This window comes from Tiliqua scincoides, chromosome 1 (assembly GCF_035046505.1).
Source record: "Tiliqua scincoides isolate rTilSci1 chromosome 1, rTilSci1.hap2, whole genome shotgun sequence".
NCBI lineage: Eukaryota > Metazoa > Chordata > Lepidosauria > Squamata > Scincidae > Tiliqua > Tiliqua scincoides.
This window is the reverse complement of record NC_089821.1, coordinates 166,079,752-166,103,993: the sequence shown is the minus strand read 5'-3', so window position 1 is coordinate 166,103,993 and position 24,242 is coordinate 166,079,752. Positions and strand designations below refer to the sequence as shown.

At 45.5% G+C, this 24,242-nt stretch overlaps 1 protein-coding gene across 1 annotated transcript; it reads right to left on the bottom strand.

Annotated features, from left to right (window-relative positions):
• Positions 1 to 9,964, bottom strand: ALKAL2 (ALK and LTK ligand 2). The gene is made up of 4 exons (XM_066622690.1): positions 9,700 to 9,964; positions 2,964 to 3,017; positions 2,785 to 2,865; positions 1 to 65 (listed from the first exon to the last, which is right to left on the bottom strand). Exons 1-4 carry the CDS (start codon positions 9,962 to 9,964, stop codon positions 1 to 3), a joined length of 465 nt encoding a protein of 154 aa, XP_066478787.1.
• Positions 9,965 to 24,242: the final 14,278 nt, after the last annotated feature.

Sequence of the window (24,242 nt, the reverse complement as noted above, 5' to 3'; positions counted from 1 at the left end):
TTATCCTTCCATGCACATTGGACTTACTGCCAACCGAGTAAGAAGCCGGGCGCATCTTTTATAGTCTGTAGTGAAAAGAACATAAATAGATGTTAATGAAGGACTTGACATATTTGAGTTATTTTTTAAAATGTACAGTTTACACATGCCATTCATTCTGAAAACAATTTTAAAATCACTGATTTTTTAATTGTATTCCTAAGAAACAGCATGCACATGAAATTTTAGAGTTTTTAAAAGAATGTTTAAATGGAGTTATTTTGTAAGCCTTGTTGAACTTGGATTTCTAAATAAATAGGCATAGGCTCTGAACGCATTTTTAAAAAATAATGTGTGCATGGGGGAGGGAACTCTTCAGTCAGCTAAGGAATAACTTGCCATTCCTACCCACAAGTGATAGAGGAAGAGTAGAGGGTACACAGACAAGTTAGATATGTAGAATGGCAAACATGATGTTTTGGCACCCAGCTTTTATTTTTACTGCTAGAATAGAATGACATAGAATGACATTTATGTTAACAATGACTTGGAGGAAAAACTAAGAGGACAAGTAATCTGATATTGATGAGGAATTGCTGCATTTGCTGCTCCACAATGTATGAAACATTCCTTGGGCCAGGGGTATAATTGAGCCAATTATAATTTGGCTGTCCCAAGCACCTCTCAGCTGCTAAGCTGTGAAGACAAGTCACAGCAGAAGTAGCATTGCTGAAAAGGCGGCCATGCTCTCCCATATCTTGAAAATATGAGCAAGAGTTGCATATTTTCTCATCATTTGCATCTGATGAATTCCTACATGAGAACGAAGTGCTTATTCCTGGCTATCATCTGCTTAATGATGTCACTTCCTGCTTAATGATGTCACTTCCTGCTTAATGATGTCACTTCCTGCTTAATGATGTCACTCCAGCCCTCAGCAGACATCATGAATGCTATTTGGTCTTTGAAATCCATGTCCTAAACTGCATACAGTTTAATGATAAGCAACTAGTTGTGGCCAGGGAACTCTACCAGGCTTACAGAAGTCTCATGCTTGCAAAATTCATTCTTGTAATTAGTTTTGTGTACAGTCAAGGATAGTATTTAGTGTACATCTTTGTTTAAGATGTCTCGCAACCTGGTTTAAATGTCGAGCATTAGTATGGTCCTCTGTGTGTCAATCCTTAGTTTATGACCTTTTAGATTTAAATCCCAAGATATTGGAATATGGAGAACTGTGACTAGAAGTAGAATAAATAATTTTCCTAATAAAGCAAAGGACATGTGTTCGCACATGCAAGTACTTTTATGTACAGTTGCCAAGAATGAATAAGTAAACGAACCTAACATCAAACTGAGCCAATGCATGCAAATAGCTGCCAAGTTAGGCTAAGGCTACTGAAGAGGAAAAGAAGTTACAGAGGCTCCATTAAGTATTCTGAGGACTATGGCTCTGTAATGCAAACTGATAAGTTATGACTTGTCAGTTGGGGTGGCTCTGACATTATGAAAGATTTGTTAACAGCCCAGCCAGCGCTGTGTTGTGATGTAGAAAGAAACACATTTGCTTCTGCACTGTGGTATTTTGCACCTGCTTCCATCCTAGAATAAAGTTTTTTCTTCTTCTTTAAGGATTACAAAGTGGAACTTTTTCTATTGCTCTTTGGGAAACTTAATTTAAAATGCTTTGTACTTCAGTACAGATACCTATGAACAAATTCACATGTGATTGTACATGTATGTACTTGGGGGACATACTCATTTAAATGTACATAAGCAGAGTTTTCTGCTTGTTCCTTGTGTGTGTTTTTAAAGGAACAACGTGTGCAGAGTGCCATTTACAGCACATGCAAACTGTGTACTTGGAAATCTGAACCAAAGTACAAATTTCCATTTGAAGCCACCCTCAGAGCGGTCGAATCCCTATCCTAATGACCGCTTCTCACCTTGTTTCAATTATTTTTGTCATTAATTCTTTTTTCTCTGATACATTACAGAGGCTAATAACTGCATGTAAGCCTAGCTTCAGATATATTAGGAGTTTGCCTTGATAGGAACATATTTTGTCCCACAATAATATACAAAAGGCTACCTTTTCAGGATTATTATATTCTGATGGTACACATAGTGTACAAAGAATCTGATGCACATAATTGTTATAGTTATTCCCCACATTCCAGGAATCTTGGATTAAAGTTCTGTTCTGAAGAATAAAGGGGAAATGCATCATCTTAATAGATCAGATCTTATTGCCAGCTATGATTCCCCTGCCAATTGTAGTGATTGAAAACAATGTATCTTATGTCTCTTTGTTTTCCCCATCTCAATGCTGCAAAGCCAAATGGATTGGGTTCATTAACATGTAAAATTTGACTTACTGGTAAACTCCAAATTACTGTATTGCAACCTAAGGCAAAGGGGCTAACTGGTTTAATTGGCGTACACATAAACTGCCTATCTTCAGTTGCCTACAGAAAATACATTTTAAGTGCTGGTTTATGAAGTTAGAGCCATTAGTCCTCTCAGAGCAACTGCAGCAATCGCAACTGGAAATAGCTTCTCATGGGATACAACTTGATCAGTAAATGTGGAATGAAACTTATTTTACTGTAAACATGCATGCATACAGTGTATCCACATTGAGTCTCATTATATTCCTAGCAGAAGTCTGATTAATTTCTGTAACTCCAAGTGCCTTAAGTGAACTGCATGATAATTGTCCACAATGACTGCTCAAAAACTGGAACCATTCCATCCAGTAGTGGGCAATTGTGGTTTCTAGGTGGCCTGGATGGTGATACTTACATGCAGGGATGGTGCAGTCTCTTGTATTGTGGTAAAGTCTGTGAAAGTGTTTTGTGCATTTTGGACCAAAGTAAAGAGGACCTGGAGAGAGAGAGAGAAAGCCATGAATCAATTGAATTGATACTACAGGGCAGAGGATAATGCATAAAAGAAACAAATACAAATGTTAGTCTGCTTACCTGTTAAATGCTTTAAAAACTTGTCTTTCATTCCCAGATCTCTAGGAACTATTTCTGTTAAAAGAAATGAAAGATACTCATTCTACTTGAATCATAATTCATGTTTCAAACATCTGAAAACTAGATTAAAGCTAGTTAAACTTTTTCAGCCTTCCCTGACACTCTTCACTTAGCTCATCATTCTTACAAGCTCTTCAGACTCTTAAATGTTAATCCCATTTATCTTGATTCTTTTGGGTGATACACTATTATGTCACTGGTGTTTTGCAGGCAAGGTATCTTTGCCTCTCTGGTTGTAATTGGTTTATCTGTTGTGATGTAAGAGTGGGGATTAGTCAGCTGAGGGCTGTGCAACTGAATAATGAGCCTATGAGCAACTTTAGTACTTAAATTCCAAAGGCAGTGATTCACTTTTGTCAAATGGCAAAAGTTGCCTGTGTACTCTGGGCTATCAAATAAAGGTACAGAATGGTTGAACCAGGACAGGTGCTGTTGTTTACATATGTGATGGTCTAATGCAGTGGTTCTCACACATTTAGCACTGGGACCCACTTTTTAGAATAAGAATCTGTTAGGACCCACCGAAAGTGATGTCATGACCAGAAGTGACATCATCAATCAGGGAAATCAACAATCCTAGGCTGCAATCCTACTCACACTTACCTGTGTGAATAAGTCCCATTTACTATTTACTATCGTTTTTAAAAGAGTATACATAGTAGCGTTAAAAGTACTGGTCTGTAACATTTCCCCAAATGCAGTCACATACCATGGGAGCACCAAGTCTAATTTATTAAAAGTAAAATATTGAAATGAATGGGGACCTACATGAAATGGGCTTGTGACCCACTTAGTGGATCCCAACCCATAGTTTGAGAAACACTGATTTAATGTAAATCAACTTTCATTTGGTTGCAGGCCATTATTCCACATTGATGTTTAAAAGGAGTTTAATGTTTTTATGGTTCTGCACATCCTTATTTACGCAGATGAGGAGACTACAATAATAAAGGCAACCCGGTTTTACTAGATCTTTAAACTGCCATTTGGTTCTGTAATTTGGTTCCTCAGTTTAACAAACTACATAACTTCTGTATGCACTAAGGCTTCTGTGGCCAGAATTGTCACTAAAAGAGAAATTCATTTATGGGTTCTCAGGCCATGTTCAAGAAATCTTAAAAAGTTTCCCAAAGTTTTGCCCTAACTATGTGGGGCTTTCTCAAGGGAATGGAAAACCATACTGGCACCTAAAATACTCCGAACAAAGTGTCTGGCTCTACTGCCTCATAAATCTAAAAACTAAGCAAGTATCCTAGCCAAAAGCTCAAAGAGCCCTAAGCATAGGTAAACACCTCTACTGATCAGCCTTGTCTGATAATGGAGAGCCCAATATCTACTCCGAAGTAAATTCTATTGTAATCAGTGGGAAAGTGTGGATAGGATTGCAGCCAAAATATCTGCCAAAAAAGATGAATCCAAAAGTTCCCTTCTTAAACAGGAAGAGAAATTTTGGATCCAATCCAGCATTTTTTCAGGAAATGTAAACATAACACGTACTATTGAACAAAACAGTATTGAAAAGGGAACATCCACAGTGAGCGTCTTTGTCCTTACTATTGTGGTTTGCTTTCCCATATCTTATATTCAGTGGATGGGAATTGAGCTAGTAGTTTATTGAAACCCCTTTTAACTGCTTGTGGCTGTCCTCTTAATCTACCGTTGTATTGCTTTTAGTTACTTATATTGATATCTTATTGTTTTGAACATGAAACACTATTGTTTTACCATTAATGGAATGTCTGTGTAGTCTTTGAATTTTGTTGGAACTTCTTATCACATTTAAAACCAGGACATTTCTATACCAGATCTGATTTGCAGGTGCATCTCATCTATTCTCAACATTCATTCATTCTTTTATTTACTTCTAAGTATAGTCAGGCTCAGTAAAATTTACCTTTATCCCATTTGACCTAATTGTGTCATGCAGTGCATTAAATGCTTAGATGTTTCTTGCATAATTCCCAGACATTTGAATTTGACAAATTCACAGGCAAATTCAAATGACAGGCAGACATTTGAAGATTGACAGAATGATCCCTAGCTAGTAGTTCCTTTTAGTGGTAGCAACACTTTTGAGAATAATTCTCTTATTATAATAATTTTAAAAAACCTTCCAAAGTTGGCAAACCTGTTTCAGAACTATTTTGGCTATTTTGTTTTGATTAGAACATGCTCACTAGTATACTTGGCTTAGGTGTTCTGCTAAGTGTTGCAGAATAATTAGACATGTCGCCTAATCCATTGATGAAACAAAGTTGTAGTTGTTTTACGAGATCATACATTTTACATAGGATGAGGTGCACTATATCACTCAGGACTGCAGATGGGTCATATTTTTGAATGCTCTTAAGTTGTAGGTGAGTCCATGTGCTTATTAAAAAAAAAAACTTCCAGCATGAAAAAGTAATCTTCTTCCTGATGTTCTAGTCTACTGCATGCAAGGTACACATAGGAGAGCAATCAAAATCAATTAAATCTATCGTGTACATCACATCATTCAGCTTTTGGTGCAGAATTTGACTTGCCTGAGTGCAGAACTTTTTTAAAACAAAAAGGAGACACAGTCTTGCATACAAAGATTGCAATCCTAAGCAATCTTACTAATAGGTCCTCCTGGACACTTTCTTCCAAATTATCATGTTTAGGATTAGGATAAAATCTTACCAATCCCTAGTCAACTGACACTATGACAAGCATTTGAGAAGACGGTTCTGTGTATTACAGGAATAACCAGAAGGCACAAGAAGTCTGCACAGGCACACTGAGGCTCAGGCACCCCTTGCAGTGCCTCCCTGGCAGCCCAGATCACCTGTTCTAGTAGGTTAGTTTTGCTCTTACATTAATGCTGTGTGCAGATGCAATACTTCACAAGAGCACTTTTACTATAAAGATATGAAAACATCTTTGTTGACAAGATTATTCTTCCTTCAAGCTTGTGATGCAGTAAGACCTGCAATATTTTCCAGTAAATATTGGTTTTTGCCATTTTGGAATGCACCTCTTCTTTTTTCTGTTGTGCTTTATAGAAATGAATGGTGTCATTCACTTATAGGAGAGAAATGCACTTAGGGATGTAATTTGATGAGGTTTAAACCTTCCCCTGGTATTTCAGCAAATAGGATAAGGAACAGGCTTAGCCCCTCTATATTCCAGATTTAACTTGTGTCCTAGACCTCAGTGGGACCATAGATGCTGGCTTATTCTCAGTTTGAATAGCTCTACTATTTTATCTAAACACAGACATGCTAGATTTCATGATCATGCTATAGTTGCATGGAATATAGAAACTGCCTTGTATATCTTAAATGGAAAGTAATACTGATGAAACCTAATTCTCATTTTCCACTGAGCCTTAGCATTATATGTATACTCCTGTGTGCCTAAAGAGTCCAATCCTATGCAGCCGCCTGATAGTAGTGCACCTCTTGTGCTCATACTGACTGCTGTAAATCAGTTGGCACCAGTTGCAAAAGGCATTCTGACAGCACACAGTTCAGTATGCTGCTGGCCTTCCTTCCTGCTCCAGTATTTTTCCTGCCGCTCACCAATGAAGGTAAGTCAGTGGGAGGGGCGTGGAGCATGGAGGTTGGAGGCAGGGGCAGGAATGGGTGGATTGGGATCAGCAGCGCCTGCACCGCTGATAACCCACTTGAACCTGTTTCCTTGGCATGGATCGGCCATGGATAGCAATTAAGCTATCACAGATCCAAGGACCACTTTGTACCACGGAGGCTCACCCCCAGGTAGACCATCTAGAGAAGACCTCATGTACTCCCCCCACCACCATAGGATGGAGCAGTTGCCATTATGGTGCTGCTGCATCTGTGGGGGCGGGTGGCTATCTGCGGAAGTTCCATTCCAGACACACACACCCTGTTGATACCCCCCATGGATACCTATCTTTTAAAAGATAGGGAAAGTGAGGGGGAACATTAAAAATAGTTTACCTTAGTGCATCGAATCCACTGCAGGCAGCCTTCTGAACTGCAGGCAGCCTTCTGAACTGTCTGCAGCATCTTCCTGGTTACTCCGAGGATCCTCCTTTTCTACAGTGTCACCCCAGAATGCATCCTGATGCATTCCCTTCCTGGTAACAGTGCATTCTGGGGCAACATTGGCAGAAAGGAGGAGTCTTAGAGCAACTAGAAAGAGGCTGCAAGTAGCTTGGAAGGCTGCCTGCATCCCTGAAAATGCAGCATTTTTGCTATACTCAGGTAAAGTAGTTATTTTTATGTTCCCCTTCACTTTCCCTATCTTTTAAAAGGGCTTCGCTGGTATCCGCAGAACCGCCAATAACTGAAATGGCTGATACCAAATCCACGGATACTAGGGTACACCTGTACTTTCCTTTTCTTTATTACACTCTTAAAATATTTTAGCCCTGTTGAGATAAAAATAATGTGGATTGGCTAAACTCCTATTCCCCAGTTTAATTGATTTCAAGGCAGATATTAAATATTAAATGTAGGTAGTTGAGATTTTTACCAAAAACATATTTACGTTCAGAGGTGTCAGTCAATATGAGCAGAAGTTAAGGCTTCTATCCTACGAATAAGGATTCTTAAATCCCAGTTCAATGGGATTTAAGTTAGTCATGACTAACATCTCATTGATTTCAGTGGTGCTTAGTTATGACCAACTTGCTCATTGAAAGCCTTTCTCAAACCCAATTACCATAAACCTAGCCAATGTTAAGCATCTTTCAAGTCTCATTGACTTTAGTAGAGAGGCTGCATATCATTTCAGTGGGGGTCTGCTGTGGAAGTGCACTCATGTTTGACACCTCCTGAGGATTGGGATGGGGCTGTTCCAGTTTAATAGAGAAATTTCAATAGTGCTGATTGGCTTGTCCTAGTGCCAGTCAAGAAGCAACTCCCCCTAGTGCTGAGCTGCCTTGTGTCAGTCATAAGGCCTCCTCTCACAGCAGGTGTCAAAGTTTATGGACAATTAAACAAAAAAAAAAAAATCATAAACTTGGGACAACATGCCAGGCACTTGGAAAACAAAAACAAAGTGTGTGGCTCATTCAAAGAGGTAGGGTAGAGGAGGAGAGATGCTTTTATTACAGAGGTTCTATTTATGTCAGTTTAGTGTAGCTTGCAATTAAAAACCCGCATGTGCTCCTTGTGAAAAGTACATCTATATGCACATGCTCCTTGTGAAAAGTACATCCTAGGTACATGCTTTAATATCAGTGAAGTTTTTCAGTGCTTAATCCTAAAGTCTAGAAAAGTTAAATATCAGAGAAATGTTGAGAAACCTCTGATAGTTGGTAGTCAAATATGGACTTTGCTCAGGTACCAAGAAAGGCAATTTTAACTCAAATGTGAGTGCACTTCCACTGCAGACCTACCATTGAAATGATCTGTATGCAGAAACAGGAAATCTATTGAGTACAACTGTTCCCTACACATGAGTGAGACCGTACTTAAGGTCACAGCACCTGAAATCAGTGCAGGACGTAAAGTAATTTATCATAGTACAGAAATAAAGAGTTTTGGAAGACAAAGTAACCCATAGGAATGTAATCCTGCTTTTCCAGAAGCCAGTGCTAAAAATTCCCATTAACAGAACAAAATTTTAGCTCTTGCCCCCATCCCATTTCTGAGTCTTAAACAGGAAATGTAAAATAAGCATGCAATTCTAAGCATGCTTCCTTGATAGGTAACTTCAAAATCAGAATTTACTTCAGGAAAAATATGTTTAGGGTGGAAGCATTAACATGAAATATACTGTTATTTCTTATTTCAGAGATATAACGTAGGACAAAGCTCCATCCAGGCCTGAAATACTGGTGCCCCTTTTAAGCTCTCTACCCATTACCACCACGGGAGCTGCTAATTGGGATAAGGGGGGAGGGGGGAAACCCTGGTACTTAAAACAGAGTGTGCTCCAAAGAACTAAAAACACATTAGAAGTGAAAAGACTTACAGTCCAATTCTATATAAGTTTACTCAGAAGTCAGTCCTACTATGTTCAATGTGGCTTACTCACAAGTAAGTGTGAACAGGTTTGCAAGTGGGGAGTAACCCCTATTGAACATAGTGGCACTGAGGGCCCAATCCTATCTAATTTTCCAGTACAGTTATGCCAGTGGGGTGTGCACTGCATTCTGTGATGGAGGGGCAGTCCCTGGGGCCTTCTCAAGGTATGGGAACATGTGTTTTCTTACCATGGGGCTGCTCTGTGGCTATACCGGAGCTGGAAAGTTGGATAAGATTGAGCCCTGACTTCTCAGTAAGCTTGTACAGGATTGCACTGCTGAGATAAAATTTCTTGAGCTGTAGAGCAGCTTTTAAGAAACATAAAGGGGGCAGGCATTTGAAATGAGAAGAATTTCAATTTCAAACTTTGACGAATAAATAGCTTTAGGATCCTAGGACCACACTGAAAGATAGACCTATAAAATGATGCTTCTCTGATTTTATTCTATTGGTTTGGCTCTTCAGCGCCATCCACTGCTGAAACAGGGTTTAGCTGTGAGAGGTCCGCTATTCCACCAGGTTGTTCAGCGAGAGGGGAGCTTCCCTTTCTTGCTGTGGAATTTTCCATTTTCTTGGAGAACCTCCTGTAGCACTCACCTAACGATTAAGGAAATCCCAGCCATGCCTCCACAGAAGATTTGTATCACACTGGGCTACGCAGGGTTTAACAGAACGCAGTTCATGAGACTTACCAACTCTGTCGGAATACACTCCATAATCAGGAACCCCCTTTCGGTCCAAAAGATAGTCTCGTTTGGATGGGTATTGAACTCCGTTCTCCTCGTCCTCCTCCAGGTAGTACTTTTTCAGTTCTTGAATGATCTCCATGATCAAGTTTAAGAGATTCTGCCTGTCCTTCAGCCCTTCGCTAGATTCGGACCTCTCCATGCAATGTCCCTCCGAAAGCAGCACCAGCACCAGCAGAAGCACCGCAGGAGTCCGTAGGAGTCTGCACATCGCACTTCGGAGGGTAAACCTTGAGTGGAGCCAGGAAAATGGAGCCACCTTCCTCCGCTACTCCCTGAAAGGGGAAAACATTCGGGAGGAGGTGCGGGAAGAAAGAAAGGAACATGTCATGGTGGAGGGGGGTGAGATCAGCTGAAACTGACAAGCTGAATTGAATTGGCCAACTTCAGTTCTCATCGCCTCCCAGAGATCTCTGGAAGTGCTGCAAAGTTGAATGGGACTTGTTTAGATATAGACGGTGGGGAGCCAGTGCTGTTCCCATACATGCTATGTATAGGAGAGTGGGAATTTGGGGGGGGGGGCGGTGGAGAGGTGTGCGTGCTGAGAGCCACCTCCAGTAAAGCACACGCTGCCCTTCCTACAAGCCACCACCTCGTTTGCTAGTAACCATCATTAATAATGAAAGCTTTGTGAAAGCAAGGCAGAAAGACGCACGACTCCTGAACCAGAACCGGGTGTGTTCTTGGAGGGGGATCAGAAACTCTCCAGGAGTTGGTGCTTCAAGTGCGATCATCAGAGGGGAGGAAAAACACTTCCCCCCCAAAAAAAAAAAATCCCAAACGTCTACTCGAGTGCAAAACGAACTACTGGACACCTGGCTCAGTCTTTACTGCTTCTGTTTGACCGGGACTGGAAGCGCCTTGCACGCTGGTGACACTGCTGTCATTCGCGCCAATGGTGCAACCCCCAGGGTGGGCATCGGGGGATTTCTTCTGGAGGGAGGCAGGGCCAATGGCGAGGGGTCTGGGGCACCCTGGGGCGACGTTCCCCATCCCAGCAGTGGGCGGGGCTGTCCCAAGTCAAAGTGCTAGGAGCTCAGTGTGCGCGGTTGGGGTTCGGCTTCTCCAGGAAACCCCGGGGGCCCGGTGCCGAGGCGCGGGCGAGCCCTGGGAGCTGCCCCTTGGCCGGGAAGTCTGTCCTGGCGCAGCTACAGAGCCCAGGGAACCCGTTCTCCGGGCCTCCTTAGGTGAAGGAAAGGTGGCCACTACTGGAGAAACTCCTGGCCTTTGGTGTCCTGCCCAGTCAGCGGGGAGGATGACTTGACACCCAGGGCTGGGCCGGCGCTTCCAGTGCGCCTCAGCCCGTCTCTGCGGCTGTGAAACCTGCCATCGCTCGGCCCATCCCCTGGACGCCGCCCCCAGGAGGCAGCCGGCGCGCCAACACAAGGTGCCCCAGCAGGTGCAGCGTTGCCCAGGCGCCCGCGTCAGGGGAGACAGGCCCTGCACGCCCCGCCGTCTGGAGGGCGCGCCTCCACAGTGGGGGGAGAAAACGCATTCTCGTGCAGTACTTCCAAGCCCCGCTCGGACTGCAGTGGGGAGGCTGGACACCGAGGGCCCGATCCTCTCCAACTTTCCAGCAGCGGTGCCAGTGGGGCGTGCGCCGCCCTCTGCTATGGAGGGACAGTCGCAGGGGGGACGTTTCTTCCCTCACCTCGGGGCTGCATCAGGGCTGGAGAGCGTTAGGCACCGAGAGCCCCAGCCTAGGCATGTCTACGCAGTCCCACTATAGTCAGTGGGGCTTACTCCCAGGAAAGTGTGGAGTGAGCCCCATTGACTATCATGGGACTGACTTCTGAGTAGACACGCCTCGGTGGGGCTCTCAATCAGTGGCAACCACGGGGCTTTTTGGCGCGCTGCACTTTCCCTTCTTGCCCTCGAGGCAAAGCGCCCACCGTCCCTCCGCCCTGCACAGTGCAGCCCCCGCTGGGGTGCAGCGCCGCCCTGACTTTCCCTCCAATCTTCCCCCCCCCCAACACCCGCGACGCCTCTGAGGGCCACAGCCCACTTGGCAAGCGCGCCAGTGCGCGCGGGGCTGGCCCGGGCCGAGAAGCAGAGCAGAGCAGCGCGCGCCTCTCCGCTCCCGCTCACTCGACGGCTCTGCCTGCGGGAGGCTGGGGCTGCAGGCAGCACCGCCTGCCTTGCAGGAGCCCGCGAGGCTGTGGCCACACCGGTGAGGCTGGCGGGAAGCTGCTCCCGACCGAGGCGCGCCAGCCCTGCCTGCTTCTGGAGAGCGCGGGAGCATTACCTGTGCCGGTGCTCTGGAGTGTCCGCCGCTTGCCTGGCTGGCTGGGGCGCCCTCTTTGGTCTCCCTGCCGTGGCTCGCTCGGGCTTGGCGGGCGTGCGCGCCGTCTGCTCTCCGCCACCTACTCCATGGCCAGGCTTTATATGGGCTTACAGGGTGCCCGTGAGGTGGTGGTGGGGGAAAGAGTCTCGACTGGGCGGTGGGTGGACACCCAGCCCCGAGCGCGGCTGCTGCGGCCACTGAAGTTTGTTCCCCTGGCGGGCTGGCTGGCTGGCTGCGCCCCCCGCGCGCCTTCTTATGCAGCCTGCCCGCAGACGCAGAGAGCGCTGTCCCGGCTGGAGCGGGGAGGGCGCGAGGAAGCGGCGGCCCCGGGGGGCAAGTTTCTTTAATTAGAAACGCCGCCTGAAATCCTCCCCCCTCCCCTCCCCTCCCCTCGGCCGCCCAGCCTCGTCACACGCGCCCCCCTCGCCGTGGCGCGCCTGGGCTGCATCTTCATGCATTGGCGGCAGAGGCGGCCGCTTGGCTCGCGCGCTGCCCGGCCGCCTGGCTCGGGGTTTGGGTTTGTGGTGGGGGCGGGAAAGGGCGGGCTGCGCGCGCGGGGAACAGGGGTGGAAGGATGAGCTCAGCCCCGCAAGCGGGAAGCAGCCGCCGCCGCCGCCACAAGTCGATGCCGTTCCCACCAGCCGGTCCTCCTCCGTGGGGAGGAAGGAGGCTCGCGTTTCTCGTGACAGGAAAGGAGCCCGCGAGCTGGAAGCGGCTCACCTCCCAGCTCCAGGAAGGATGAGCAGCCTGGCAGCACCTCCCGCCCAGAGATGCTGCAGGGAAGCCCAGCAGCAGGACGTTGCGCCCCCGCCCACCCGCAGGGCGCAGTGCCCAGGCCGAGCCCCCGTCCCAACAGGGCGTCTGCTGCACCCCACGGGGGGGCGGTCATGGAGCCCCCCCCCAGGCAAGGAAATGTATGCTTCCTGACCCTTGGGCTGCAATGCAGCTGCCTCAGGGCTGGACTTGAGGCCCACACTCCCTCTGGACTTGGAAGGGAAGGCCTGCCCTCATCTTCCAAAGCCATTTGCCAGCCTCACTTCTGGTGACAGTGAATGCCACAAGTTCATCGCAAGTGTTGCGAAAAGGAGAACTTCATGGGGCCAGTCCTGAATCTGCTGCCAATCAGTTTCATTGGGGTGACGCGCCTCTCCCCCAGGTTCTCACGTTCTGAGAAACAGATGGGACACACACACAACTTTTTACTCATTTTCGTAAAAAGCACTCATAATTTAAAAAACCCCCATCATGTCCTCCTTTCTTGTCTTTTTTCTCTCTTATGAAGTCCCAAATGTCATAGGAAGGTGGCCCACCTCATCATTTCTAATATTAATAAGCACGTGAAGAAGGATAAGTGTATAAAATTGCCTTATGCTGAGTTTGACCAGTACTATCTGCCTTGACTGGCTCTCAGGCAGAGGTCTTTCTCAATCCTGCCACTTGAGATCCTCTTAAATGAGATAAACTGGGGATTGAAGCTGTGGTGTCTGCCATGCAAACCCCTGAACTATGATTCCCCATTTCATTATCCTCATAGATAAAAAGCTGAGTGCAGTTGTGGAAGGACATCCAAATGAACCCATAACTGAGCTGCGTTTAAATCCAAAGAGGGCTTAATTTGTGTCAGGGCTCAGCCTGTGGAATCTATCAAGGGATAATCCAGGAACATGTGAAATAATAATAAGCAAAAGTGCTTCTGAGTATATACAGAGACTTTTAATAATAATAACAAAATAATAACGGGTATTTATATACCGCCTTTCTTGGTCTTTATTCAAGACGGTTTACATAGGCAGGCTTTATCTAAATCCCTATTTAAATAGGGATTTTTACAATTTCAAAGAAGGTTCTTTCTTTCAAGAACTACTACATTCAAGGTGTTTCATTCCGATCTGGCTTCACATTCTGGCCTCCATCCTCCCATGTGCCGAGCAGATGGAATTGCTAAGCTTCAGCTTGTCAGCTGCTTCAAGGTCGCATGGTGCCGGTGGCCTCGAACTGGCGACCTTGTGGATGTTATCTTCAGGCAGACGGAGGCTCTACCCTCTAGACCAGACCTCCTGCCCTCCTGACCTTTTTTCCTCATTATCAATAGCTACAGTGATGCCAGCCTTGGAAACAGGCAGACTGAGGCAGGCTGCTTCAGGCTACAGATTTTAGGGTTGGAGGACAGCAATTTGTTCATTATTTGGTTTTGTTTTGTTTTGACCACCACAGGGTATGCCATATGGATTTTCTGCCTCCGGCACTAAGATGTCATTTGTCAGCCACAACCTATCTGTCATTTGTGTTGTCATTTGTCAACCATAGCCTATTCCACACACCTGGGAATATAAAGCAGAGTTTACAAGCAGCATTGAGATCTGGCACTTTATTTTTGAAAAAGCACTAAATCTAGTTCTCTGGGGTTCACATCCATTGCAATGACTCATTGGCATCAAGCCTGAGATCAACATATGCAGTTCTGTGTCAATTACTCTGGAACAATTGCCATCCATAGGTTGGTATGCAAGTTAAGTTCATTAAAGTGAAAGAAAAGGACATTGCATACTATGTCCACAGACATGCACTGACTCAGAGGATGGAATAGAACTGGAGGAGTCTTGGGAAAGAGTCTTCTAATCTAGACATAGTCAATGCTTGGAATTTCATCTGAGGGGATTCACCCTTAAGTTTTGTTCAGGGATGTGTAAACTTCTGAGTCTGTCTTTTGTTTCTTGCATTTTTCTGGAGTTTGCAGTGTTTGTCTCCACCTCCTTGCTCTGTCCTGTGGGGACTCTGTGGGGAATATCCCAGCAGTGTAGAGAACTTCCTCATCACAATGATATTGTGGGACTTACACAGGAACACCCTCCTTTATAACCAGGCAAATAATATTTTGTATTTGGTAACCCATTCTGTGTGTGGTGGGGGAGGCCGCATGGATGTGTATGGAATGACAGTGAAGAAAATTATATTTTTCTCTTTCAAAATACATGCATGCAGTGAGTCAGGAGCCTTTCTCAGTTTCCACTTGCATGAATTTGAAGAGAAAACAGTGGTTTGAAACAATGAGGCAATATGTGTGTATTTTGTATTTGTTGACTAGCAACTGGTGTGTGTAGATGTACTAGAACTTCACACACGAGGGTGTAAATGATGTTTGCCCATGATGTAAAGTACATTATTAATCTTAAAACCTGTGAAATGGCCCTTAGACATAGCATGAGATTTGGGGTAACTTGTACTGAAGTGCAGGCTTTGAGTCAGTTCTGACTGGTAGCTGAGCTGTGTTAAAAACTGTTCATGTGAGTGGTCTACTCACATCAGCAGTGTACAGTCCCAGCCAGAAATTCATGCAAGATCATGGGTCTCCTTCCATGAACAAAATTACAGCATTGACTCACTAGATGCCCTTAAGAGCATCTAGTGCTTAAGCAATTCTCAGGCTCATTTCTCATCTATAGAATGGGAACAACAGGTAACTACTTGTTTTGTAATATTCTTGTGGAAGTCAATGATTGTCTTTGGTGTATGAAAAAAGGGCTAACCATATGTTTGGCAGTTGTGATGAGCAAAGTAAGTTAATGTGTGATTTTATTTTCACCTCTGCCTCTGTGAAACACAGAGAAAACTCCATTTCCACAGGGAAAAAATGATTTCCTTTAAGGAGCCTCCTAAGCAATATAATATGTGTGTAAATGCTACTGAAACAGGATCCGTCGGAACAACTCTGTTTGCTCTAATGGTGTGTATATAAACCTCTCCCTTTTCTGCTAATAAAGTAAACAGAAAGCTGGATGAAACATTGTGACCGTTTCCCAACCTTCACAAAGTGAACAGGGAGGGAAAGGAGTAGTAGAGATAATCAAGATGCACTTTGGTTCACTTAAATAAATAATCAAGGACTGTACTTAACAAATGCAAATAATGTTTCAGGTGCAAAGAAAAGATATTAAGATGCTAGGAATTTGGTGAGTCTAACATCCTATGCAGAGAGCAACAGCAACAACACCATCTGATGATAACTGGTGTTGCTGAGCTCTAGGGAGACCCTCTTGGCTGCATTCTGGTTGAGGAGCAAGAAACAGGAAAGAAGTGGGAAGGCAAAGGAAACCATATTTAATCCAGCATCTTCCCTCAAGAATGGCAAGCCAACTGAATCGTCTGCTCAGCTTTAATTCTCCAACTCCAGCCCTGGCCAAAATTGTACAGCACCACTAGGATTTGCTCATATCCTCATTTTTTCAGTTCAGTTCTTTGGAAGTTGTAGACCCAGGGAATCACATTTCCACATCTTTATGATAATTCTGCCACCTTGCAAATCAGAAGACTGCTGTTGCACCCAGTGGGACCTGATCATTTATCAGGACCTTCTTTTAGCTACATGATGAATTCAGTGTTTGCCATAGGTCTTAGGGCAAACAATGAATCAGAGGTAGGGGGATTTTCCTGGCCTCTGAATAAAGAACATCAACATGGGGTATCATTTATCTTCTATATAATAGATGTAGACCTATACATGTAATGGCAGTCTGCATTTCACAAGTATAGCAAGTATATATGTGGCACTCTCTGGGAATTATTTCTCAGTCAATGCCAGAATTCTTACAAGGACTTTATGTGAAAAGGAAAGTGTCATATCCTGCAATTATTTTGCTTTTGTAGCTTGTCTGTTTTCAGGCATGTATTCCTTTCTACAAGGGTATCTACAAGAGGGATCTGAAAGCCTTAGGAATGAACCTCAACAGATGGGAAACCTTGGCCTCTGAGCGTTCTTCATTCATTCATTCATTCATTTCACCTTTATTGGCATAAGCAATCCAACAAGAAAACAAAATTAAAACATTCAAGGTAGCCACCAATCATTGATCAGGCAAAGAAATACAGAGGAATTTATGCCTTGACGGTGCCTTAAATATATATTTTGCTACAGTCTGAGCGGTCCGCTTGGAGGCAGGCTGTGCAGCATGGCCTTTCCCAGTTTGAAGAGACACTTTGCCAACAGACTGAGGCAAAAAGGCAAAGAAGGAAGGCCCATAGCCAGGGAGACAGACCAGGGACAGACTGCACTTGCTCCCGGTGTGGAAGGGATTGTCACTCCTGAATCAGCCTTTTCAGCCACACTAGATGCTGTGCTAGAACCACCATTCAGAGCGCGATACCATAGTCTTTCGAGACTGAAGGTTGCCAACCAACCATTCCTTTCTGCTGCCTCTCTTCCCTCCATCCAAGGCTGATTTGGAACTCACAAGCCCCATATTCAATCTCGTGTATAGCCTGGTTTGCTCCCTGTTGGCTACTATGATGAAGTAAAGTTTGTGTTGTGCATTGCAAATCATCAATATAATATGTCATGTTTTTGGATTTGATTAATCATGGACTTGTTTCTTGGACTGTATGTGACAAAATTCAGCTTTCCAGCTGTTGAAGAAGTGCATTAACCATTTTGGGGTTCCTGCACTAAGGCATAACACACCCATAACACATAACATAAAATACCAGGGATGAGAAAACCAAGTCACTGACCCCCCCCATGACTCAACTGAAAAACGAGTCATAATGGGGCACTTCCTGAGTTACTGAGTCACCCTTTAGTGACTCTAAAGGACTCAAGTTGAGTCCCCCCCTTTCAAAAAGCCCGCTGTAGCTCTGTGGAAAAAATGGGTCTCTTGCCAGGTGTGTGTGTGTGTGTGTGTGCGTGCGTGCGCGCGTGCGTGCGCATGCATGCGCGCACGTGTGCGTGTGTGGGAGTTCACTTTAAACACTCCCCTGATGTCTCCACCAATCTGCAAAGCGGACAGGAGAAGTGGGAGGGATGGCGAGAGAGCAGGGACAGAAGCAGCAAGAGGGTCACACGCAGCAGCTGCAAGTCTTACCAGAATGACCCAATCCAGTGGCATCACTAGGATTCGTGTCACCCGGTGTGGGAGGCCTGCGCGTCACCCCAAGCAGTGGGTGGGGCAACGCCCCAGGTGGTGGGCGTGATGATGTACCATCGCCCTGCCCCCACTGGTTTTTTGGCTGTACCTTTTGTTAGAACACAGATATTTCAATGTGGTTTGTTTCATTGCATTCTGCAAGAAATTACGCATTTTTTGATATATAACATGATGGTATTATTCCTCCAAATTCTGATTTTAGTGATTTTGAAAACTTGTAGAGTCTGACACACACCCCCTCCCCAGTCAACTTACTAACACCTTATTGCAGCAGTTCTCAAACTTTTAGCCCTGAGACCCACTTTTTAGAATGACAATCTGTCCAGGACCCATTGGAAGTGATGTCATGGCCAGAAGTGACATCATCAAGCAAATTAAAATAAATAATTATAAATAAATTAAATTAAAATAAAAGGAATATAAGGGGGAACCAGTCCTGTTCCACCAAGTGAATCTACTCTGAAGTAAGTCCCATAGTGGTCAATGGGGCTTACTCTCAGGAAAGTGTAGGCAGGATTGCAGCCTGTGAGCCCAATCCTATGCATGTCTACCCAGAAGTAAGTCCCATAGTGGTCAATGGAGCTTACTCTGTAGTCTGCTTGCAATCAGTAGCATAGTTAGGGGGTGCAGGGGGTAGCAGGGGCACCGGGCTACAGGGTGGGTGGGGGCAACAATGTGGTTGAGGGGGCAACAACCTGCAGGCAACAGCACCTGTGCACAACAATTGGGCTGCTGCCAGTGCCAGGCACTCCAGAGGGAGGAGGGGCAACAGTCACGGAGAGGTGTGTGGGGAGCGTATCAGTGCTTGTTTGTGTTTAGAGAGGGAGGAAGAAATGTGTTGGGGGGGGGCTGTTGGATGCTGATCAGGGCACTGGGTGTGTGTGTGTGTGTGTGTGTGTGTGTGAGAGAGAGAGAGAGAGAGAGAGAGCCCCTGATAGGCAGGCATCCCAGAGACCCTTGTGGAGCCCAGCCTGGACTGAGGAGGGGGTTCCCCTCGTGCAGCGGGACTAGTTGCTCACCACTCCCCTGCTCCTACTCTCCTTGTCACAGTCCTCTCTCTGCTTGCCTGCCCCCTTATCCTCCTGGCAAGGCTGCAGCAGCCCAATTGTTGCCACAATCTAAGCCAGTAGGGCTTGCTCCTGAGTAGACATGCAGGAGATTGGGCTCTGAGGCTGCAATCCTCTTCCCACTTTCCTGGGAGTAAGCCCCATTGACTAGACTGGGCTTGCTTCCAAGTAGACATGCAGAGGATTGGACTCTGAGTTGGCTGACTGTGAGAGGTTACCTGCGCATGTGCAGGAGCCTGAAGAGGGTAGCAAGCAAGGCACAGCAACCTGGGAGGCAAGTTGCAGCAGGAGCACGGAGCAGCAGGTGGTTTGGCCTCATCATTTATTCACATAATTCCTCAATTCCACTTCCTAAAGGTCAGCTGCTGGCTCTTATGATTGTCTCCAGTCCCCTCCTGCACATCTCAAACTGTATAAGGCTGCAATCCTAATTTACTTCACTTACCAGGGAGTAAGCCCCACTGAACACAATGGGACTTACTTTTGAGTAGACATGAAGAGATTAAAAGTGCAATAATTACTTTCAACAAGTGTTTGCTATTTTAAAATATTCTCACTCACTTTAACAAATAAAAAGACCCAATGTAATTAATTAAATTTGATGTCATTGCTGGGAAGGGAGCTACAGAATTTTTTTTGCACCAGGCAGCAACTTGGTTAGCTATGCCACTGCCTGCAATAACAACCCCCCAAAAAGAATCAGTGAGATTTCCAGCTCTCCCCAGTGCCCAGTTTAAAGTTCTTCTATTTCAGGCATATCAATACAAAGACCCACCTGGCTTTTCAAGTGCAAAATGGAAAACTTCCCCTTACTAGTTGAAGCCTCTTTTTTTGTCCTTTTTCTTTGGGGGGGGGGGGGGTTGACTTCTGGAGCCTTTGTTGCACTCCAGCTCCATCAGATCCTGACCATTCTGGTGTCCTCACATTCCCCTTTCCCTGGCCTGACCACCAGCCAAGGCACATCTGCCTACTCATGAGTAAACACGACCATGTGGCTGAGTTTGCTTTCCGTAGGGCTCCATAAACTCGCAGCTGGGAGGGAGGAAACTCCTTGGTTGTTTTGGGGGGCTGCATTCATTGGATGAGGACCATTCTGACGTCCTTGGAGTCCTCTCAGCCTGCCCTTTCCAACTGACTAAGGCAAGTTTGCCTACTCATGAGTAAACGCGGCCACATGGCTTCGTTTCGAGCTCAATAGACGCAGCTGGGAGGGAGACAGGGACATGCTAGGGTGTTTTCTTGGGGCTGCATTCATTGGATCGGGACTGTTCTGGTATCATTGGATTCCTCTTGGCCTGCCCTTTCGGATGGACTATGGCAAATATGCCTACGCATGAGTAAACACGCGATACGGCTCACTTTCACTTTCCATAGGGCTACATGCATTTTTTTCCTTCTGGTTTTTTGGCCATAACTTTTGAAAGAAAGGAGCAATTCTGTTTTTTGCATTGCACTCCTCTGGGAATTCCACATCCAATGGTGTATGGCATGACACAGTAGCCCCTAATGCTGCAGTTTTAGTGCGTCACCCCCAGGGCGCATCACCTGGTGCAGCCCGCACCCCCCCTAGCGACGCCACTGACTTGATCCTTGGCAGCTCTACTCTAGTCCCACTGCAGCCAGTCATTCAATGTGGCTTCCCCCTCCCTAACAGTGGAGCTCAGTGTACAGCAGCCAGTCATGTGTTGGAAAGTGTGATTGATGCTAAGAACCTCCCCCCTTTTCCCTCCTTTCTCCTCCTCCCTGAGCTTCTGCAGCCAACTGTAAAGCAAGAACCCCCTTGGCTCCTCTTCCTGCCCTCCCTCAACCAAAGACAATATGAGAAAACCCATCCTTTGTCCAATAATAATTGGTTTCTTCCTTCCTATCAGGGATGGCAAAAAGCCTGCTCTTGTGTCCCCCCCAACTTGACTGGAAAAGGAAGAATTCACCCTTCCCTGCCTCGTGGCTGGAACTCCCTGCTGCTTGCCCGGGTGGTATGTTAAACCACCAGGTTTTTCACACTGGAAACAGTAAGCAAGCACACCCAGACAGAGGCAGACTCAAGTCAGTATGTATGGGGGAAGAGTGCCAAGTTAGAGGGACCCAGACTCAAACGTTTTCCAAGTCTTCCATGTGCATGACTCACGAGCTGCCAAGTCAGCAAAAAGCACACATTTTTGCAACTCAAGTTCGAGTCACTGACTTGAGTTCCCGACCCTGGAAAATACAAGCATTTTACCAACATGCCTATCTGCCCATACCAGTATATGAAGATGGCAATTTGATTTGGAACCTGCCTTTGTGGGTAAAAATGTTATGTGGTAAGTCATTAATGGTGAGTCTGCTAAAGTGTGTGTTTTCTGCTAGAGGGGTAACCATGTTAGTCTGTTGCAAAAGTAAAATCACAGCAGCAGTGGTGAAAATTCCTGTGTTTCCTGTCTCCGTTCCTAAATGGGATCCTGAAGTGGCAATGTGTTTAGTTTGGGCACCCCCTCCCAAATGATCAGATCATGGTGGCAAGTAAAGTTGCTCAGGTGACTATGCCTTGACCAATGAGGTGGAACTGTGGCAGCATCAAACAAAGGACATTTAAGGTTAAGCCAAAGGATGCACTTGCCTTTTGACCTTTAAGCTGACAGCCCAATCCAATGCTACCCAACGTCCATGGCTGCAGCACCACCGCAATGGCTACTGCTGCATTCCATGGGGCTGGAAAGCAGCACCAGGGCTACGGTAAGGGAGCTTACTCTCCCTTACCTGCGTAATCCTCAGGCAACCCTGATGGGTCCCCTCGGATCTGAGCCTGCTATTGAGTGCAGCAGGGCCTGCTGCCATCTCCATCCCTCCTGCCTCTTCCCCCACCATGCCTTCCCCTTGTCCGCCCTGGAACGCCTCCACCTGCCCAGACTTACTACTCCACCGTTCAGTGCTCACCTGGAGCTCTGGGCATTGGTCCTCCATCTTCCGCCTGAGCTGAGCCAGCTCTGATGCTGGACTGGTGCAGACTGTCACAGGCATTCCTTATGGCACATTTGCAACACTGCACTGGCACTGGGCCGGCGCGTGCCTGTTTGGATCAGGCTCTGGGGGCCCAATCCTGCCCCATTATAGCATGCAGCCATGCTAACAGACAGCATTTTATGCTAGGATGGGGGAAGAGATCAGACAGCCTGAAGAGTTAGTAAATATATAGTTTTTAGTTACCCCCTTGTGGGCTGCCCGATCGCCTTGGTGTCTTCTCTGACGTGCCCGCTATATAGCTGAGGCAAGCCCAAGGAGAACCAGGGGGCAGGACTGACAGGAAAATGAGGCATAAGATCTGGCACGTGCAATTGTCATCAGATCTAGCCCCTCTCTCCCTTGACATGACCTTCTGGTTACTCCCCCTCCCTGCCCACAAACTGTCCCCTGTTCCAGCTTACTTGCTCTGGTGCAGGCCACTAGCTGCAGCAGTGGGCCTCTGATGCTGCTGCTTTACAGTTGTGGCTGAGAAATGGCTGCCATACAGCACTTCACAACTGTGGGACTCTGCAGATATACTGCTGCCAAGCAAGTATCCCAAATGATATATTTGTTCTGATTTTTCATTCCCAAATGCAGAACTTATCTGTTATCTGTACATAATATCTGTATATACAGATACAGAATTTATCTGTATAGAACCTAATGTTGAGTTATTAACACTGTAATCCTATGCTGACATTGTGATGGAACCTGACCTTGGTGCCTTTAAGAAATTGGACAGATATATGAAGGAAGGGGCCATCACAGGTTACAAGCCATGATGGTATGTGCAACCTCTTCATTTTAGAAGTAGGCCACCTGAGAATGCCAGGTGTAAGGGGTGGCACCAGGATGTAGGTCTCTTGTTGTCTTTTGTGCTCCCTGAGGCATCTGGTGAGCTACTGTGAGATGCAAGAAGCTGGGCTAGATGAGCCTTTGGCCTGATCCAATAAGGTTTGTCTTATGTTCAGAAGCAAGCTCCACGGACTTCAGTGGGACTAATTCTGAGGTAAGTATGCTTAGGATTGCGCTCAAGATGTCTTATTCTGCTGTTTCTGTGCTTACATGTTTAGTTGTTTTAATAACTGGTTTTAAACATGTAAACCAATGTTCAGTTTTATTATTTATTTATTTATTTATACAGGTATTTATATACCGCCTTTCTTGGTCTTTATTCAAGACTTTATTCAAGGCGGTTTACATAGGCAGGCTATTTAAATCCCCAGAGGGATTTTTACAAATGAAAGAAGGTTCTATCTTTCAAGAACGACAACATTCAGATGTTTCTTTCTGATCTGGTTTCACATTCTGGCCTCCATCCTCCCACGCTCAGAGCACATGGAATAGCTCGGCTCAGCTTGTCAGCTGCTTCAAGGTCGCACGGTACCGGTGGCCTTGAACTGGCGACCTGCGGATGTTATCTTCAGGCAAATAGAGGCTCTACCCTCTAGACCAGACGTCCTGCCCTGCCTCCTGTTTTAATTATAGGTTTTAAAGTTTCTCTAAGTTCCAAATTTTGCAATCTTCTGTGAAATGTGCTGAAAATGTTTCTGCCAATCTATCTGCCTGTAGCACTGAGGTGATATCATTGTTGACAGTGACATTATCATTGGCAAAAATGGCAAGGAACATACAGCAATGGAGTGCTGGAAAAACATCTCTGCCCCAGAATCAGAAGAATAAAATAAAAAAAAATATGCTCATTCAAATATTGACCAAAGCTCATTCTTAAAAAGGTGACACCCAGAGATGGAGACCGGAAACAGAAAAATGCTTTCCTGTGTCTATTCACTTGCTAAAGCCAATTGCTTCATACAGTTCTGTGGGGAGTCTAGATCTGTCTCCATATGGGGAAAAAAAACTGCCATGCAGAACTCCAGAAATTAGGAGAGCACTTCCTTTTTATAAATCCTGCTTATCTTTCTCTGCAAAAGTATAGAATCAGTGGTGTGTGACTGTACTGTGCAGATATGCCCTTAGGCTGTGGCTGAAGTAAATGCTAAGATCAACTGAGTAATACTGCACAAGGTTTTTCCAAGGGAAGTTGTGGAATTTCTTTCTGTTGAGGTTTTTAGGAAAGCCTAGAAAAACACCTGTCAGGGATGGTTTAGATCAGGGAAAATGAGCACAATACAGATAAGGGGGATGGGCTTGGATCTGGAGGATGATTTAACTTTTTAATAATAAATAATAATAATAATAATAACTTTATTTTTACCCCGCCTTTCTCCCCGA